A 21,753-nucleotide genomic window follows, 5' to 3' on the forward strand; every position below is an offset into this window, starting at 1 on the left:
TGGGAGAGAGACCCACTTCCACATAGAAGAACGATTAGGTGGTTCTCCGTATATTGATAGCATTAACGCCTTTAGGACGTCGGTGACACTCACTGTTCCCTGACTATGTGGAGAGACCGTGTATAGATCCAGGCGGTTCTCCGTAGATTGAGAGCAATAACGCCTTCAGGTCGTAAACAACACCCGTGACTCCCTGACTATGCACCATTCAGAATGGATGTGACGCTTTAACTGGCTAATATCTTTTCTGCAATAGATTAATTCTGCTGTGACATTCACCACTGAATTCCCAGAATGATCTATTATTGCTCTTATTCCATGGTCAAATCTACGGCCTGATCCCATGGAATGGCAATAACAATTGCTCATATTCCATGGTCGAATCCACGACCCGATCCCATGGAATGGCAATAACAATTGCTCTGATTCCATGATTGAATCCACGACTTGATCTCACGGAATGGCAATAAACTACTATATTATCTCATTATTCCGATTTCATGATCGAATTCACGACTAATCTCATGGAATGGTAATAGATAATTTTATTACTCCGATTCTATGATCGAATCCACGATCCCATGGGATGATAATGCTTGTTTTATTATTCCGAATTCGTGGTTGAATCCACAGCTGATCCTATGAATTGATAATAAATAACTACTCATTTTTATTGTTCCGTTTCATGAATTATTCTCTACTGAATTTCATGAATTAACAATAAATACTCAACAACCGTGCATCTGAATCATCACGAGTAAGCCCTGCAAAAATGGTGTAAGTGTACTCGACAATGATGCACGACTGAGCACCCGGATGCACAAACGAGCATCAAAATATGGATAGATGAGGAATCCTACGCAAAACAGGAGAAAAAAACAAATAATAATAAAATAATAAGAGGCGCCTAGGGGTTGGGCCCACCGGCCGGCCGGCCATGCCTAGCCGTTGTCGGTCCCACGCCTCTTCCATTATTTTGCCCTATTTTGTTATTTTCATGAACTCATGAAAAACTTCTTCAATTTAGCAACTTTCCTTGTTTGAGCAGAACTCATGGATTCTCCGTAACTTCACGGATTCATGAAAAATAATATTATAAAATATGAAAAGGTGTGCGGGACCGGGCAACCTAGCCGTCGGCCATGCCCAAGCCGTGGCCGGTCCCACACCTCACAATCCGTAGATTTTTATAATTATTATTCCCTAAACTCATGAAACTCCTCCGTTTCAATGAAAACTCATGGATTCTCCATAACTTCACGGGTTCACGAAAAATAATATTATAAAATAGAAAAAGGTATGCGGGACCTGGCAACATAGCCGTCCGGCCATGCCCTAACCATGGAAGGTCCCACACCTTGCAATCCCTAGTCTTTTATAATTATTATTTTTCTCAATTCATGAAACTCCTTGGTTTGAGCAAAAATCATGATTTCGTCGTAATTTCTCAAATTCTGCTCGAATCATGAAAAACCAAAATCCAACATGGTCACACGACCGGCTAGCCTCTCACGGAAATTTTAAATGTTAAAATACTCATATTTTAATATTTAAAAAATATTGATCAATTGAGCATACATGCTCATTCCAACAAAAATCAAGAATTTCAGTCAAGATGAAACTCTTCTGAAAATTCACAATGTTGCTCGAACGCACGTCAGAAAATACTGAAACTCTCAGTACGGAGACGTGGAGACCACGAAAACATGTGCATGCCTTCGTGACCGACCAGAGTCATCCCTAGGGCTTGCACAAAGCCGGTCCCACATGATTACATAATTCTGACCTAATTTGCTCAAACTCTCTCCAACCAACCTAGGGATTGCTTGATAGACACATTTATGTGTCTATTTTGTTCTCAATGTTCTGTATTGTTAGACTCGATTAAATACCTTTTGTGTTATTTTATGTTTTTGTAGATGTTTTTGGAAAAATAATCTCTTGCGGTGAAATTGGCTCGAAAAGTGGTGTTTTACACCCTAGGATAGAGTACTAAAGACACCCCATAAATGCACCAGAGGAACCCAGAAAAATTACTAAAGGCACCCCAAGGGACATGTGTTATTCGGACTCCAGCAACGGATAAGGGGGCGACCACTGGATAAGGGGTGACCTTCTTCACAAATTCAAAAAAATATTTTGGCGGGAAAATATTTGCTCTTCACTGGCAGATTTTCTCGATTGCATTTGGACGTGATTTTGTGCGATTCAATCGCTGAAACTTTGTGGAAACATGTAATATATCATAACAGAGCTGGTATGGGTGATTGTTTCGACTGAATTTGGCTGGATAATCACGTGGAAGAAATCAGGGCAACACGAGTTTGAAAATGATATTCACGGATTTTCAGCAAATTTGATGTGTGCTGCTCGTGTTTGGATGACACTTAGTCATTGAAGATGCGTGTAAAAGCTAAATAAGGGAGTATCAGAAGCTGTTTACGCGTGGAGAATCATTTCAGGGAAGAAAATTTTCGGAAAATATTTCCTTTTAACACCGAGTAATGGAGGATCATGGAGAGTTAATGAGCGTGATTTCTTGTGGCTGTTGGGTATAAATAGGTTCCCTGGGTGTCCTAGAAGGGTGTCGAGAGTTTGGGGTCGAGAGGAGGTCCATAGAAGCAGAAATCAAGAGTTGATGAAACTCTGTTTCTGCTGCTGATGATGAAGAACACGAAGAACAGACTCGCAAGGACAGTCGTTTATCAACAGTGTCTAAGACGCACATCCGTGGGTCGCAGTGCAGTCTAAACAGCAGCAGCACTTGTTTTTTATCGTTCATTCTGTGACGCTTTTTGTGCGTCGCAGATTACAGTTTTACACCATTTCTCCTTTTCTCTCCATTGTAAACACCATTTGATCTATAAAAATATATTTTGAGTGTGTTTTCATCATGAGGAGCTAAAACCCAACACTGAGACGACGGAGGAGGTTGAATTTCATCCTTGGGGTAATTTATTTTATTCTTTTTTATGACTTTTGCATTAATCTAAAATTGAAATATGACTTGAATTAATTGGTTGTTATTTAATTTGATGATGTATGCTTAGCTTAGTTGTTTTGATACATTATGCTTAGGACTTACAATCAATGTTTTAAGAATCTATCTTGGCAAAATCAGAGTCTATGTTAATTTTATTGAGTTTTAATTGTCAAAGAATATATGAATGAACCTTGTGTAGTGAATTCAACCAAATCCTTAGTCCCAGTACCTCTCACCCATTGTTAATATTTTTGTATATATATTTTTATTAAATCTAAAAATTCAATTTCCTTCACAAGTCTGAAACGAATCCTATTTACTACAACCCCATCAAAAATTAAAAATCATTGCTCAAACGATCAACAACTGGTCCCGTGACCACCAAGACCCGGTCCCATGCTCTCTTGGTCGGTCTCCATCTTTCATACCTAGGTTTTATCACCTAATGTTGAACCCAAAAATATTTCAATAAATGATGAAATCGACACTAATCATCATTCCTTCACCGACTGGTCAACTCAAGACCCTGGTGCACGCTCACTCCAGCATTCAGGAACCACACGGTCGTTCATCATCCCATGTGGTCGGTCCGTCTTCACTCATGACCAATTTTCAGCAATTCGTCAATTGATGAAGGATTGATCAAAAAAATAGGGTTTCGAACAAACGCTCCACGAATCACCATTTTGAGCAAGTTCAAACACTAAATTATGTTGATCCAGCGAGCAACATCTGGCTTAATTTTGCTTAATTATACAATATTCGGTAATTTACCAGTATTTTAATTAGTATTTTATTGGGTCACGTCACCAGTAAATAATTCTTCGAATTGAGCAATACTTGCTCAGTTGCTCGAATATTGATCCCACTATCAATATTCAGTAATTTATCAGTAATTCGTCGAATTGAGCAATACTTGCTCAGTTGCTCGAATATTGATCCCACTATCAATATTCAATAGTTTGATCGAATAATCCACATGTATTCAGTAACTCATCAATATTCAACAACTCGTGGAATTTACAATATTTGCTCAGACGAGCAATATTAATATTCATGAATCGCTGAGCATTTGTCAGTCATGCTCGATTCAACAAAATCTAGACTCACTGTCTAATCAGTCAACAACTGACTAACTAAGACACGTTTGTCATACAAACTCCATGATTCGTGAGACATCAATCACGTCACAAATGTGGGGATATCACTTAGGGTTTTGGTCTGGCGGTCTACGGCACGTGGATTCATCCACGACGAGAAATGTGCGTAAGTCGTGCAAACGGTTGAAGGAGTTAGCAAAGTAGTGGGTGAACGATCAGTCAAGTCTCCACACGACATTGAACTGACTTTAACACGATCTCCCACTTTCCCACTCTTTCACTCAAGAAACAGTCACACTTACAGGGATCAATGTTTTCACCACTCTGACAATATAAATAATTCTCTGAATCCATGATTGAAGAACAAGATTTGAACACTCGAACACTCGTCTAACAAGAATTTTACGAGTAATCACTCTCAAGAATTCATCAATCTTTCAGAACTTATTCAAAAAACTTCACAGTTTACCAATTATTGCAGAAACCTTCAACACATCCACAATCCTTGATCATCATTGATTCCACACAATTCTCAGCTTCCCTCCTACATATCAACCCATCTCCCTCTTTGCGACCGAATTGACTCTGGAACGACCATTGACTTGGTTTAGGATGGAGTCCTACAGATTGATATCTCGAATCTAAGCACTCCCTTTGCAGTGCATCTGTCTGAGGTTCAGCAGTTTGCTCGGTTGAGGAGTCTCGACCGCACGCTCGATTCTTCACTTTCCTAAAAAACCAGCAAACCGTTTTTCCCCATCCACAGATTGGTGAAAACAGTAAGAGATTAATCTCCCGGTTGCAATCTCTCATTTTCACAAGTTGGTTGGTCTTAGGTCTAACTCAACTACTTCGAATTTCGATCAGAGTCTTTCGAATGGAAATGTTTCTCTCTCCAACACTCCGCCCAATGGAACGGTCAATGCAGAAATCCCGACTTTGATCAAGTTGGCACGAGTACATGAGATTCATACAAGGAACATGGACCTGATGAAAGAAACGATGAACAACATATTGAATTTCCTCATCAGACTGACGTCAGATTTGGGCGGCGCTACTGCGCACGAAGTTTCGACGCTGGTAACTGATCCCTCAACCGAGGATCATCCTCGAATCAACAGATTCACCACTTACGAAAATCTGGTGGAATAAGAGGTCGCACGTTTGATTGAGAATCTATGTGAACTCCTACATTTCTCCAGAGATCAGCGTACAAACACGTTCGCCGCACTCAACAAAATATCGTCTGATATTCCATCGTCCCTGATGGTTGAACAAGTGTCCACGGTATCTGAACTTTCAATCAACAACATCACCTTTACTAAGGAAGATCGAATGGCGAATGAAAGACATAACAAAGCCTTGTTTGTGACTGCTTTTATTAAGGATTCCGAATGTAGGAGAGTTCTTATCGATACTGGCGCTTCTACCAATCTCATCACTATGAAGACTCTCAAAGAGGCCAAAGTTCCGCAAATCAAGATCGTTCATCATCCCATATTAATGACGGGTTTTGAAGGAAGACAAAGTCACACTACGGGTATGTCTACGTGGATCTGAAAGTAGGACCAATTCAATCCACTGTCAAGTTTCACGTGATCGAAAAAGACCCGGATTATCACATAATACTCGAGAGACCATGGCTTCATGACAATAAGGTTGTTCCTTCAACGTACCATCAATGTATGAAAGCTTTGTTCAACAACAAAATTGTCCGCATCCCAGCTTCAGTGTCTCCTTATGCTCCGGTTCATGATGCTGAGTTCCTGGAACCCCCAAAAAGCATCCCTGAACCTCCAAAAAAGATCTGCAGTGTTCCACTCCCAAACTGGAAGTCAATTGAGAACACCGACAAACCGTCACCAGCAGGCGTCAAATCTGCGAAATTGCCCACCACACCGCTCAAACGTTGCCAAGGTCAAGGTACGACACACAAAAAGTCAAATTTCATTACTGATTATGATGCTGAGGAGAGAGTCATTTATCTCCGTCGCAAAGATTAGCAATTAACAGGGGAGGTCGATGAAAAGTCTCCCCGTCCCCAAGAATCATGCCAAAGCGAGCAATCACTTGATGAAAAAAATCGAGATGCACCACGAAAGCTGCAAGATGGTACAGATTCCAAAATTGACAACCTTGAGACTATCAACCTTGGAATGGATGAAACCAAGGACGATTCTAATCAGTTATGCTCTCTCATCTGAGGAACGAGAAGGATTGGTCAGCCTTTTGAAAGAGTATCAAGATATCTTTTCCTGGACGTACAAAGAGATGCCCGGCCTAGATGATAAATTGGTCACTCATCATCTCCACATCACTCCCGGTTCCAAACCTGTCAAGCAACCGCCCAGGAAATTCAGACACGAAGTTGAGGAACAAATCAAAGTGGAGATCCAGAAACTACTGACAACATAATTCATCAAACCCATTCAACATCCAACATGGCTGGCGAACATTGTCCCAGTAAAGAAGAAGAATTATCAAATCTGATGCTTTGTATATTTCAGGAACTTGAATAAATGTTGCCCGAAAGATGATTTTCCTTTACCCAACATTGATATGCTCGTCGATGCAACCAGTGGTCACGACATGTTCTCATTCATGGACGGTTCCAGCGGATACAACCAAATCAAGATGTATGAACATGACGCTAACAAGACTGCATTCCGAACTCCCATCGGAAACTTCCACTACACAGTAATGCCTTTCGGCTTGAAGAATGCAGGAGCCATTTATCAGCGAGCCATGACTGCAATATTCCACGACATGATGCACAAGCAAGTAGAAGACTACGTTGATGATGTGGTGGTGAAATCAAAGACTCGAGCATCCCACCTAGACATTCTGAGACAAGTCTTCGAGAGGTGCAGAGAATACAAACTAAAGATGAATCCTCTGAAGTGTGCTTTTGGCGTTTCTTCTGGAAAGTTTCTCGAATTCCTAGTCACTGCAGAAGGAATCAAGGTCGATCCAGACAAAACGAAGGCCATCACTACCATGCCCCCTCCAGGAAATTTGAAGGAACTCTAGAGTTTCATGGGCAAGGTAAACTACATTCGGCGTTTCATCCCTAGACTGGCTCAACGAATTGCTTCGTTCACTCCTCTGCCGAAGAAGGGAGCAAGTTTTAAGTGGACGACCCTTCAACAGGAGGCGTTCCAGAAAATACAACAGATATTACTATCACCTGCTGTCATGAAATCTCATGTGCAAGGACGACCATTAATACTTTACACAACCTCCAGTGATGTTGCTATCGGAACACTCCTCGCTCAAGAAGATGAAGAAGGTATCGAACGCCCAATCTACTACTTCAGTCGTACAATGAGGGATGCTCAACTCCGATACCCAAAGGCTGAGAGAGCATGTCTAGCACTAGTCCACGCAATTAAGAGATTCAAGCATTATCTCCTATCAAACAGAGTTGTGCTGGTGGCCAAAGCTGATCCCATAAATTTTTTACTGTCGAAGCCTGCTTTGATTGGAAGACCAGAAAAATGGTTACTTCAGATGTCAGAGTTCGACATAGCGTGCGTCCCTCCGAAGGAAATCAAGGGACAAGCAGTTGCGGACTTACTTGCTGCTTTCCCTGGAGAAGATATCACGAAGTTACATGAAGAAGTGCCGGCTGAGTTTCCAGAAATCTCAATCATTCAAGAAGAAACATGGCTATTATACTTTGATGGATCCGCCACTCCGAGAAATGATACTGGTGGAGCGGGAATTGTGCTAGTATCTCAATCCGGAGAAGTCTTCTCACATTCATTCAAGTTGGATTTCCACTGCACCAACAATTCAGCAGAATATGAAGTTCTTTTCTTAGGGATATCGTTGGCCAAGAAAGCAGGGGCGAAGCACTAGGAGATCAGAGGAGACTCAAAATTGCTGGTCAATCAAATGAATGGTGTGTACTCTCTCAAAGAAGTGACACTCGCCCCATTCAGAGCCGAGGCACAACGATTATTAGCTCATTTTTCTGATGCAACAATCGTCCATACTGGTCGCACCAACAATAGACATGTTGATTGTCTGGCGACTCTAGCATCCAAACTGCAGTTTGAAGGGTCAGATAAATCTATCACAGTACAGAGCACTTAGATTACCCAAGTCGAAGATGCCCAAACGAACGACTGGAAAGCGCCCATCATTCACGAATTGAGTAGTTCTCTTACAGACTGGAAAATCAGTCTCAAGGAGTTGAAGAACTTTTTTCTGCTGCATGGAGCCTTGTATTATCGCAATCCAGATGGATCCTTATCACGATGCCTTGGGGATGAAGAAGCAAACGAGCAACTCAAACGCATACATGAGGAAGTATGTGGGCAAACCTTGGTGATCACACTTTACAGAAGACTTCAAAGACTTGGGTACTATTGGCCCTCCATGGAGACTCAGTCGAGAAAGTTGCAAGGATCCTGTCCCAATTGTCAGACATCGCCTCATCACTTGGAGGTTCTAACACTCCATCACACTGGGACTGGAGAGAACCTTACATAAAATATCTCTGTGACAACGATCTTCTGTCAGAGAAGAAAGGTGCGATCAAACTCATCCAGAGAGCCAAACGTTTTCTCTACTTGGAATGGATTTTGTATCGCAAAAGCTTCGGTAGGAATCTTCTGAGATGCTTGGCCGAGCATGAAATCCCCACAATCTTGAAATAAATTCATGAAGGTGAACACCAAGGGAAGAAGAAATTGTTTCTCCAAATCCATGAGAAATATTACTGGCCAACCATGGAAGATGATGCAGCTTCCTACGTTCAGAAATGTCATCAATGCCAAGTTCATGGTAACCTCATTCACACTCCTTGTCTCCCATTACATTCTGTTTGCAGTCCATGGCCCTTCTACAGCTGGGGAATGGATAACATCAGAAAGATCAATCCAGCATCTTCGAAGCAGCATGAATACATCATCACATCAACGGAGTACTTCACCAAATGGGTCGAGGCTATTCCTCTTCGAAGCACCACTGGAGTCACAATTGCAGCTTTCATTAAAGAGTACGTCATATGCAGATTCAGCGTTCCTAAACATATCATCACGGATAATGGAACTCCTTTTTCCAACAAACACGTTGCAGAATTGCTCGAAGAATACTGAGTCAAACAGATTTTCTCCACACCATACTATCCCCAAGGAAACGGAGAAGCAGAGAGTACCAACAAAACCTTGATCCGGATTATCAGTCGAACAGTTCATGACAATCCAAGAACCTTTCATGAGGAATTTCCCATGGCTTTGTGGGCCTACCGAACCGCACCAAGAAGCTCAATCGGGACTTCACCGTACTCTCTCGTCTATGGCGCCGATGCCATTCTCCCGGCCGAAATCAAGGTTGCTTCTGCAAGAATCGCAACGGCCAGTGGGGTACAATGGGATGAAGCCGAGGTTTCAGACTCAAGAATTGCTGAATTGGACATGCTCGATTCAAGAAGAGCCAAAGTGGAAAACTACGTGGAAACCTACAAACAAAGGGTTTCCAAGGCCTACAACAAACTGGTAAGACCTCGAACATTTCAAGTAGGAGACAACAAAACATATCCAACAAGACATGTCCGCTCCCAAGTTCTCTCCGAAATGGGAAGGGACTTATGTGATCATCAAGGCAGTATCCAACGGATATTACAAAATCTTAGCTGTTCATGGAGGAGTTGAGGGAATTTTCAAAATGTAATTTTTATTCCTTCAAAGAGTATGCATCATGCTCATTCAATAAAAATTTAAAGTTTTCATGAAACTCATAAAAATTCTTCCAATCATGTGCTTTATTAAACAATTCTCAATATCAAAACAAAATCTCTCCCAAAAACGCTCACTCAGAGCAAACCATCCAACAGAGGATAATCTCTATAAAAAACCTGTCAAGCTTCTTCCGAAATTTTTTGGTTTTCATTTTCAAGTCCTGAACCGCCTTCTCAACTCTTGCTGACTCCAAGGCAAGCATATTCTCCTCCTCCAATATGGCAGTGGTCGCAGAAATCGCATCAGCAGCAGCCGCCGCCTTGTGAACTTTGATCATCTCGAGCCTATGACGAAGCCAGCCTATGTTGAACTGTAGGATTTTACAGTTCAAAATAATCTCGTCCCATTTGTGTAGTTCATGATTCTTGACATCTCTCAGATGCATCCGGTTCATCTCGTCAATGATCGATAACAATCCTGCAACTGTAGTCAGGAGGGTTGGAGGAAAACCTTTCCATACCTCGGTCGTAGAAATATGCCCGTACCTTCTCCAAATTTGGGTGTACATGGGCGCGTGACATTTGGGAATGACGAATCCACCAACCACTTAATTATTCGGGCAATTGTTGATCATGGGAGCCTCAAATGGGAGTCCATCTGCTGAATACTCAGGGGCATGAACTTTAACCCCAGTCTTCATGGAGTCAGTAGAGTTCTCGTCAACACGGTCGAAGCTATCATCAGTCACAACCACGGATTTCCCGTTCTCCTTTTTCTAGCATCGACAACAACACGAACATCAACCTGCGATGGAATGAAGGAGTATTTAAATTTATTGACCATTAAGCATGGTAAAAACTTAAGTCGAGAACTTATGAAATTACTTACAAACGTTCCAGCATGAGCCGACCTGTATCGGGCAGGAGCTCTAATAGTCCGTTTGGGTCTTAAGCTACAAGAGGACTGCTGATTCTTCTCATTATCCTGCGAAAAATTGTTTTATTTTGATAAATCATCCTGATTGAACAAAGATAAGAGAAAATATGTAACTCACCGAGACGACATCATGTTCGGCAAGAGATTCACTTCTAGAAGAAACACTGCTTCTGGAAATGGTGACGAGAGGTAGGATCGTGATCAAAATTTCTTCTGATAATACACAAAAGCAGCAGAGGGTCGACTGTTTAAATAAAACCCTAAAGTGTCGCAAGTCAAACGTGGATGCTTATCCTGTAACGGGTAAACCAGTCTGTTGCGGTTTCTACTGAAACCCTAAATCTCGAATCAGATGCATGAAAGATGAGAGAAGCGTAATAATACTAGGGAATGACAGTTCGGGCATAGTCAACATTACGACTACATATCGGTCGTCTAGCAGGCCACGTATTTCCTACATAGCTCATGTGATTGCGTTCCGTGGGTAATTATCGTCTACGTGGACATTGGTCCAGTGACTGGAGATGTGAGGAAGGTTCAGAAAGGAGATACTACAAGGAATTACAGTTCGAAAAATAATCTCTAACGAAACATCTCTACAGCCAAGATGCTCAAATAACCAGAAAGTATCCAATTCAACGAAAAATAAATAATCTTAGAGGGATTCATGAGCAAGATTAATCGTCAGAGTCATCAGATTTGTCAGAATTATCAGATTCATCATCATCATGTTTTGCGGAATCCTCTTCGAGTTCTTCATCAGAATCATTGTTAGGGCTATTGACGAAGTCTGGATGAATATCAGGATCACTGTACATCATCTCCCAATAATCTTCTTCTTCACACTCAGCTTCAAGGTCGGCTTGAACCAGCTTCTCAATATCTTTAGTGCGTCGGTCTGGCTTGATTTTGCGCTCCGGCGGTACCCATTCAGGTTCGTCTTCCGAAGCATCTGAGTCTGAAGCTACATCCTTAGCACGAGATTGAAGCTTCTCCTCAGTTGCTGATATCCGACGCTAGATTCGGTTCCTTCGTTGTCGATGATCAGCTCACATGTCATCTTCAGCTTTCCTTTTCAAGAGTTCCTCCCGAGTTACTCTATGGTTGTTAAGGGGTACGTCGCGTTTCATTTCCGCAGAATGGTCCATCTTGGCGCGAGATTCTGCTGTAGAAATCTTCATCTCTGGAACCTTGGAATCCTCGTCCGAAGAACTGGAGGAACACTCATAATCATAGTCACTGCTACTGCTACTGGAAGTCACCACTGTCTGAAACTAGAAGCACGGGATTACAGATATGCTAATACCGAATTCATAGCCAAAATGGTAAGTCTTAACTCTTACCTATTTACGATTTCACGAACTTAGTGATAACAGCGTAAAACCACAAAAACTTGCTCGTTCTTTCAAGCATGCAAAGCCGAGCAAAAATATTGTTATTTAAAGTCGACATTGGCTTTTCACGAAACTATGAATAATTCACATAACCTTCCATGTGAACATTAGCTGATTTTTTACATCTAAGTACACGAAAATCACCAAACTCATACATATACTACGAACTCATCGACTCATAGAAATATAGTTTGCTTTCGACAATTTTTCATAAATCAGAACTTGACTTTCCTTTAAATAAAAACGTGAATAAGTCACGTATTTTATAAAAAAAAAAATTGTGAGCTAATAACTCACGTGAATATATAAAAAAAAACTTCTTTTTGCTCAAACGAGCATTTGTCTATGAAACGAGGGTCTTTTCTATTTTTGTAAAGGTCCACATATTTCAAATAAGACTTTGAAAGTCTACAAATAAATTTTATCATGAACTCCAGGTCTTTTTAAAATTTCCTTTAACCCTAAGGATCATTATTTATTACTTTTATTACGAACCTACGTTCCTAAAAGTATTTATAATGTTCATGCTTCAAAAACAAACTTAGGTTTTCATGAAACCTAATAAACAAAACTTTTACTACTGCAACTAGACCATGTCTATTCAAAATTTTATGTATCTCTTCCATATTAGGGATTTTTGCTCGTTTCTTAAACTAATGAACGAATGGGCGCACATATACGTTTTCTAAAAGTTCTTCATAAATCCTACGCATGCATGCAACCATGGAATTTTCTTGTTTTAGAGCAACTCATGAAATCATAGAACACACAGCAAAAAAAAAATACGGACTTACCTGGTCGGCGCCGGCCGGATTTTGTCCGGACGGTGATCGGCGGGTGGCATCCGGCGAATTTTCTTCCTCTCTTGCTGCTGCTCACGTAAAGGTGGTAAAGAGACGAAGAAGCCTGGTCGGTCAAAAAATAAAATAAATTTTAGGGTTTCTTCCCTTTTATAACAAATTTATTTCAAAAACCTAATAAAGTGTGGGTTTCCTTTTTTGAACTCGGGCCCATAAATCCTAAACCGACCATAACTAGGCTTCTGAACGCCCAAATCAGCAGTGCCTCATCTCTCCATGCTTACGAGATGACACTCTATCTTGCTATCAGGGTCCTTATCTACGCGTTTGCTCTTACATGACACCATTGGAGCAAATGGAGGATCCTGAGACTACCTTTGTACGACTGAGTTCAACCACAGATCTCGTCGACTGAAAATCACCACCTAATGCTTACTGCGGAACATGACTGTCCCCCACTAAGCAGGGGACTTAATGTTGATGGTGGATTTTCAACAAAGGGAAAAACCGTAAAATCATGAGGCATGTTTTTGACACGGCTTTCAGGCATGCAACGATTCATATTTTACGAAGCCATGATGAATATGTTTTCAAAAATCCCCACTAGCTAAGCGATTCGATCCCTAGAATTTCATCATGACCTATGTGCAGAATAACATAATTGGGCGGTTTTCCGTAGATTGAGAGTTCAACGCCTTCAGGACGTCGGTGACACTCATTGTTCCCTGACTACGGGAGAGAGACCCACCTCCACATAGAAGAACGATTAGGCGGTTCTCCGTATATTGAGAGCATTAACACCTTCAGGACGTCGGTGACACTCACTATTCCCTGACTATGTGGAGAGACCGTGTATAGATTTAGGCGGTTCTCCGTATATTGAGAGCAATAACATCTTCAGGTCGTAAACAACACCCGTGACTCCATGGCTATGCACCATTCAGAATGGATGTGACGCTTTAACTGGCTAATATCTTTTCTGCAATAGATGAATTCTGCCGTGACATTCACCACTGAATTCCCAGAATGATCTATTATTGCTCCTATTCTATGGTCAAATCCATGGCCTGATCCCATGGAATGGCAATAACAATTTCTCCTATTACATGGTCGAATCCACGGCCCGATCCCATGGAATGCCAATAACAATTGCTCCGATTCCATGATCGAATCCACGACTTGATCTCACGGAATGGCAATAAACTACTATATTATCTCATTATTCCGATTTCATGATCGAATTCACGACTAATCTCATGGAATGGTAATAGATAATTTTATTACTCTGATTCTAGGTCGAACCCACGATCCCATGGGATGGTAATGCTTGTTTTGTTATTCCGAATTCGTGGTCGAATCCACAACCGATCCTATGAATTGATAATAAATAACTACTCATTTTTATTTTTCTGTTTCATGAATTATTATCCACTGAATTTCATGAATTAGCAATAAATACTCAACAACCGGGCATCTGAATCATCACTGAGTAAGCCCTGCAAAAATGGTGCAAGTGTACTCGACAATGATGCACGACTGAGCACCCGGATGCACAAACGAGCATCCAAAAAATATGGATAGATGAGGAATCCTACACAAAACAGGAGAAAATAAAAAATAATAATAAAATAATAAGAGGTGCCCATGGCATGGGCCCACTGATCGGCCGGCCGTACCCTAGACGTGGCCGGTCCCACGCCTCTTCCATTATTTTGCCCTATTTTGTTATTTTCATGAACTCATGAAAAACTCCTTCAATTTATCAACTTTCCTTGTTTGAGCAAAACTCATGGATTCTCCGTAACTTCACGGTTCATGAAAAATAATATTATAAAATAGGGAAAGGTATGCGGGACCAGGCAACCTAGCCGGCCGGCCATGCCCAAGCCGTGGACGGTCCCACACCTCACAATCCCTAGCTTTTTATAATTATTATTCCCTAAACTCATGAAACTCCTATGTTTCAACGAAAACTCATGGATTCTCTATAACTTCACGGGTTCATGAAAAATAATATTATAAAATAGGGAAAGGTATGTGGGATCGGGCAACATAGCCGGCCGGCCATGCCCTAACCATGGCCGGTCCCACACCTTGCAATCCCTAGTCTTTTATAATTATTATTTTCCTCAATTCATGAAACTCCTTGGTTTGAGCAAAATTCATGATTTCGTCGTAATTTCTCAAATTTTGCTCGAATCATGAAAAACCAAAATCCAACATGGTCACACGACCGGTTAGCCTCTCATGGAAATTTTAAATGTTAAAATACTCTTATTTTAATATTTACAAAATATTGATCAATTGAGCATACATGCTCATTCCAACAAAAATCAAAAATTTCAGTCAAGATGAAACTCTTTGGAAAATTCACAATGTTGCTCGAACGCACGTCAGAAAATATACCGAAACTCTCAGTACGGAGACACGGACACCACGAAAACATGTGCATGCCTTCGTGACCGACCAGAGTCATCCATAAGGATTGCACAAAGCCGGTCCCACATGATTTCATAATTCTGACCTAATTTGCTCAAACTCTCTCCAACCAACCTGGGGATTGCTCAAACGATCAACAACTGGTCCCGTGACCACCAAGACCCGGTCCCATGCTCTCTTGGTCGGTCTCCATCTTTCATACATAGGTTTTATCACCTAATGTTGAACCCAACAATATTTCAGTAAATGATGAAATCGACACTAATCATCATTCCTTCACCGACTGGTCAACTCAAGACCCTGGTGCACGCTCACTCAAGCATTCAGGAACCACACGGTCTTCCATCATCCCATGTGGTCGGTCCCTCTTCACTCATGACCAATTTTCATAAATTCGTCAATTGATGAAGGATTGATCAAAAAAATAGGGTTTCGAACAAACGCTCTACGAATCACCATTCTGAGCAAGTTCAAACACTAAACTGTTGATCCAGCGAGCAACATATGGCTTAATTATACAATATTCGATAATTTACCAGTATTTTAATTAATATTTTATTGGGTCACGTCACCAGTAAATAATTCGTCGAATTGAGCAATACTTGCTCAGTTGCTCGAATATTGATCCCACTATCAATATTCAGTAATTTATCAGTAATTCGTCGAATTGAGCAATACTTGCTCAGTTGCTCGAATATTGATCCTACTATCAATATTCAGTAATTTATCAGTAATTCGTCGAATTGAGCAATACTTCCTCAGTTGCTCGAATATTGATCCCACTATTAGTATTCAGTAGTTTGCTCGAATAATCCACACGTATTCAGTAACTCATCAATTTTCAACAACTCGTCGAATTTACAATATTTGCTCAGACGAGCAATATTAATATTCATGAATCGCTGAGCATTTGTCATTCATGCTCTATTCAACAAAATCTAGACTCACTGTCTAATCAGTCAACAACTGACTAACTAAGACACGTTTGTCATACAACTCCACGATTCGTGAGACATCAATCACGTCACAAATGGGGGGATATCACTTAGGGTTTTGGTCTGGCGGTCTACGGCACGTGGATTCATCCACGACGAGAAATGTGCGTAAGTCGTGCAAACGGTTGAAGGAGTTAGCAAAGTAGTGGGTACACGATCAGTCAAGTCTCCACACGACATGGAACTGACTTTAACACGATCTTCCTCTTTCCCACTCTTTCACTCAAGAAACCTTCACACTTACAGGGATCAATGTGTTCACCACTCTGACAATATAAATAAGTCTCTGAATCCATGATTGAAGAACAAGATTCGAACACTAGAACACTCGTCTAACAAGAATTTTACGAGTAATCACTCTCAAGAATTCATCAATCTTTCAGAACTTATTAAAAAAATTCACAGTTTACCAATTATTGCAGAAATCTTCAACACATCCACAATCCTTTATCATCATTGATTCCATACAATTCTCAGCTTCCCTCCTACAGATCAACCCATCTCCCTCTTTGTGACCGAATTGACTCTGGAACGACCATTGACTTGGTTTAGGCCGGAGTCCTACAGATTGATCTCTCGAATCTAAGAACTCCCTTTGCAGTGCATCTGTGTGAGGTTCAACAGTTTGCTCGGTTGAGGAGTCTCGACCGCACGCTCGATTCTTCACTTTCCTAAAAACCAGCAAACCGTTTTTCCCCATCCACAACAAGAAGTACCACCATAGTTTGCATCCATCACCATGTGCATACACCCACAACATAACATCGCCATATTTACCACCTGCATACAGTCCACATCAATCCACTGTTCCACCTGCATACTTGCATCTCAATCAGCTCATACATCTACAACATTAACAACAACAACTGCAGTCCACCATTCCATCATGACCACCAGCACTTCCATAATCCATCGCCAGTTCCTTCATGCCGCAACAGACTACCAGGAAGCCATATCAACAACAAGTGAACAAACACCAGTCGTAACTCCATCCACAATTCTTGCATCCAGGCCACCACCACTACATCACTTCACGAGATGAAAACTTTGTGTCATTGGTTTGAACTGTTTTTTAGTTTTGTTTGTAGCTTGTTATTTTGTTTTAATTGATTATGTTAGAGCATAGCTCGGTCAATCTCTCATGCGTTGATATCTCAAGCATGTTTCTCAATGTTAGTGATCAAAACTATAAGTCTTGATTTCTAGCCTACATAGCTAAGTGTCGGACTAGGATAGAAAAGTGTAGTTGAGATCAAGGACTTCATGGCGATTCATCATACAACGACGAAGATCTATACAAGGAACCGTGGAACTTCATCAACAAAAAGGTATGTGGAGACTTGAACTTATCTATCACTCAAAAGTCTATCTCTTACTTCTTATGAGACAAAAGTCGTATGCTATATAGACTAGATCATACACATTTGACATTTCGAACAGAGCATTCATTGCTTATCTTTTATCTCGAAATCGTGTGTTGGTAAAGTGTTTCGCTTTGATCAAGTTTATCTTCACCTAGTGACGAAAGTTATGAAAAGTTTCAATCACTTTGAGAATTGCTCTGACGTGAATCGGTATGTGAATAACGGCTACATAGCGTCCTCTGAGAATGTCTGAATGATTGAAATGAGAGTTTAGATTACATAACCATGTATTCCTTGAACCGAAGTTTTCGAACTTTGTTGATCAAGAGAAATCGGAAGAATTGTGGAATTGGCTTGCCAAGTCCGCGAACTGTGGGAAGTTCTCGACCGAGAATTTCTGCTGGGATTTTCCAAAACTCGTTTGTGTGCTAAGTCCTCGAACTTAGTCCGTGAACCTAGTCCGCGAACTGGCGGAAGTTCTCATCACGATAATTTGTGCTGAGTTTGAAAAACTCAACCGATTAACTTAAGTCCGTGAACTTGTTTGTGAACTTAAGAGGTTATGATCTAAAGATGTGCTCTGAACAAGAAATTTTAAATTACTAAGGAATGCTTTATGCAAACCGTGGCTATAATGTTCATGAGCCGATTCAATCGAATCGAATCATCTTTGTTTCAATTGTGTCTTGTGTAGTTACATAAGATCTCATAGCAATTAAACGACTCTTTAACTAGTTCATTTGAGTCAATTGAACTAGTTATGGTGAAGAAGAACAAGGTTAATATGAAATGCTCATATGGTTAACCTTTTGGGTTACTATGTTGAACCAACATACACATACACATTTGGGCATGGTTTTCACGAACCCAGTAAACGTCTACCCAAGTGTGTGTGACAAGCTAAGTTTTCGATCTAACGGTTGAGAAATATTAGCTTGAATCTAAATCAGGTTTTCATCTAACGGTGAATATGGATTGCTTTGTAACTAAGGCAAAACCCTGATTTGAAGGTTATATAAAGGAGACATCTAGCATTGTGCAAAAATAATCCCCACACGTCTGTGCGCTACTAGTGCGCCCGCTAGAGTCGATCTCCATTAACCTTTGATTTTCTTCTCTAAAATCAAGTTAACGACTTAAAGACTTCATTGGGATTGTGAAGCCAGACTGATACTACTTTATCGTAATTGTGTGATCTGATCTTGCATCTTCTACCGTACGAGTACAATCGATTGATTGGCTTGAGATCGTGAGAGTTCTCCGATATGCAAGATAAAGAAGTCACAAACATCTTTGTCTCACTGTTTGTGATTCCTCGACAATCCGCTTGTATAGTCAGGAAGGATTGTAGAGAGGTGATTGATTAATCTAGGCTGTTCTTCGGGAATATAAGACCGGATTATCAATTGGTTCTTGTTACCTATATCTAAACACGGAACAAAACCTAGGGTTTATCCATGGGAGACAGATTTATCCTCTTACAGACTTTTATGTGTGAGACAGATCTGTTTATTATCAAGTCTGTGATTTTGGGTTACAACAACTCTTGGTTGTGGGTGAGATCAGCTAAGGGAATCAAGTGCGCAGTATCCTTCTGGGATCAGAGGCGTAAGAGTACAACTGTACCTTGGATCGGTGGGAGACTGATTGGGGTTCAACTATAGTCTAGTCCGAAGTTAGCTTGGAGTAGGCTACTGTCTGTAGCGGCTTAATACAGTGTGTATTCAATCTGGACTAGGTCCCGGGGTTTTTCTGCATTTGCGGTTTCCTCGTTAACAAAATTCCTGGTGTCTGTGTTATTTCTTTTCCGCATTATATTTATATAAATGAAATAATACAGGTTGTGCATTCGTGATCATCAATTGAAAATCCAACCCTTGGTTGTTGATTGATATTGATTGATCCTTGGACATTGGTCTTTGGTACCGTCCAAGTTATTCCTTGTATTTGATAAAAACTCGCTATTGATTTTAGCTTGAGTAAAAAATCAAATCAAGAGAGAGATATTAACTCCTTGAGATACGTTTATCTAGATTGAGTCTGACTGTCTAGTTGATTCTCTAGCAAAGTATTTCGGATTTAGTTCATACAGATTGCTAAACGAAATATTGGGTGATGTTGTTAGACCCCCGTTTTTTCAATTGGTATCAGAGCAGGCAAACACGTTTAAGACCTCATCAGTCTGTGTTTGTAGCGATCTGACTCTATGGATTATAAAGTTTCAATTAATGCTTCACCAGGTTTGAAAAACAACTGCAAGAAAAGGTCTGACAAATTGATATCTCTTCAAAAAGGGTTGGATGAACAAATACGGATCAACTATGGGCTTGTTGCTGAAATTGCGATTCTTAAGGATTTGATATCCGGAAATACTTCCCTTGAAAGATTGAAAAATCTCAGTTGTTCTTCTCTCATGAAAAGTCATAAGTCAGATAGTAATCAACGGCAGGATGTTGAGAAAACTAATATGACAAGGAACCAGTCAGACAATCTTCAAAGCATAGGCTCATGTTGTGGTCCATCCGATCATATACAGGAAGTTTGTATGTCCTTTCAAAAGAGTCTTAATGTTGCAAGTAATCTTTGTAAGAAATATAAACAACTGTATGACTCTCTAAAAGTTCATACAACTCTACCAGGAAACTCTAAATCGATAAGTACTAGTAGTATGGGTGCCTTTGCTTTAAGATCTACATCTCTTTTTCAATGGTTTCTTGATAGTGGATGTAGTCGGCATATGACAAGAGATCTAACTTGGTTTGTATCATCGGTTGACTACGAAGGAGGTCATGTAACGTTCGGAGATGGAAGTTGTTGCTACATTAGCAAAAAGGGAACGATCAAGTTACCCGGTGTTCCAGAAATCCATGATGTGGTATACGTTAAAGGTATGACTGCTAATCTTCTTTCTATTAGTCAAATTTGCGACAAGGGCCATCGAGTTGTCTTCAATGCGAATGGATGTGACATTGTTGACAAATCCGGGAAGGTAATATTTAAAGGAACTCGTGGTAAAAACAATTGTTATCTTCTTGATACTCAGTTTAGAAACCGCTGCAATTTGACTAAGGTGGAATCTACACATCTTTGGCATGAGCGTTTTGGTCACATCAATTATCGTCTTCTAACTAAGATCATTAACAAAGAACTTGTTAGAGGCATTCCCAAAATCAATGAAAAGATTGAAGGTGTTTGTGGTGCCTGTCAAAAGGGTAAGCAAACGAAAGTTCACCACAAATCATCACGAGATATTCTCACTAAAGCTCCACTTGATTTAATTCATATGGATCTCTTCGGACCAATTCAACAACCCACTATTGCCGGTAAGAAGTATGCTTTAGTTATGGTAGATGATTACACCAGATTCACTTGGGTTGCATTCATATCTCAAAAGAATGAAACTCTGAGTGAATTCAAGATTATTGTTAAAAGGATCCAGAACGAACAAGGTCGCAAACTAAAGAAAATTAGGAGCGATTATGACACTGAATTCAAAGACACCAAGGTATTCGAATTCTGTGACGAACTGGGGATCATTCAACAATACTCACCACCAATTTCTCCTCAAGCTAATGGAGTTGATGAAAGAAAGAATAGGAACATTCAGGAAATGGCCAGGGTAATGCTCCACAACAAAAACTTACCTTTAAGATTTTGGGGAGAAGCTGTCTTTACAGCATACTACTTGATCAACCGTGTGTATTTGCGGTCTAAAACCCTTAACACTCCTTATGAGTTATGGTATGGAAGAAAACCCAATCTACACTATCTCAGGGTTTTTGGAAGTAAGTGCTATATTCTGAAAGATCGAGAACAGAAAGGAAAATTCGACACCAAAAGTGACGAAGGAATCTTTCTTGGCTACGCTTCTGATAGTCGTGGTTTTCAAGTTTTTAATTTCAGAACTCAAGTCATGATGGAATCTGCTAATATTATCATCGATGATATCAGTAACTTTCGTCAAGATAATTCTCCTGCTGAATTGTCGCCAACAGAGACAATTGAGAAAGTCAAAGAAATTCCAGAATCAGTTGAAGTTATCCCAACTGTTACTG

General features: G+C 40.5%; 1 protein-coding gene across 1 annotated transcript; it reads right to left on the bottom strand.

Annotated features, from left to right (window-relative positions):
* Positions 1 to 11,383: 11,383 nt before the first annotated feature.
* LOC113353160 (dentin sialophosphoprotein-like) lies at positions 11,384 to 12,257 on the bottom strand. The gene is made up of 3 exons (XM_026596849.1): positions 12,189 to 12,257; positions 11,804 to 11,980; positions 11,384 to 11,722 (listed from the first exon to the last, which is right to left on the bottom strand). The coding sequence occupies exons 1-3, from the start codon at positions 12,255 to 12,257 to the stop codon at positions 11,384 to 11,386; spliced, it is 585 nt and encodes a 194-aa protein (XP_026452634.1).
* Positions 12,258 to 21,753: the final 9,496 nt, after the last annotated feature.

This window comes from Papaver somniferum, chromosome 1, assembly GCF_003573695.1.
Source record: "Papaver somniferum cultivar HN1 chromosome 1, ASM357369v1, whole genome shotgun sequence".
Classification (NCBI taxonomy): Eukaryota; Viridiplantae; Streptophyta; class Magnoliopsida; order Ranunculales; family Papaveraceae; genus Papaver; species Papaver somniferum.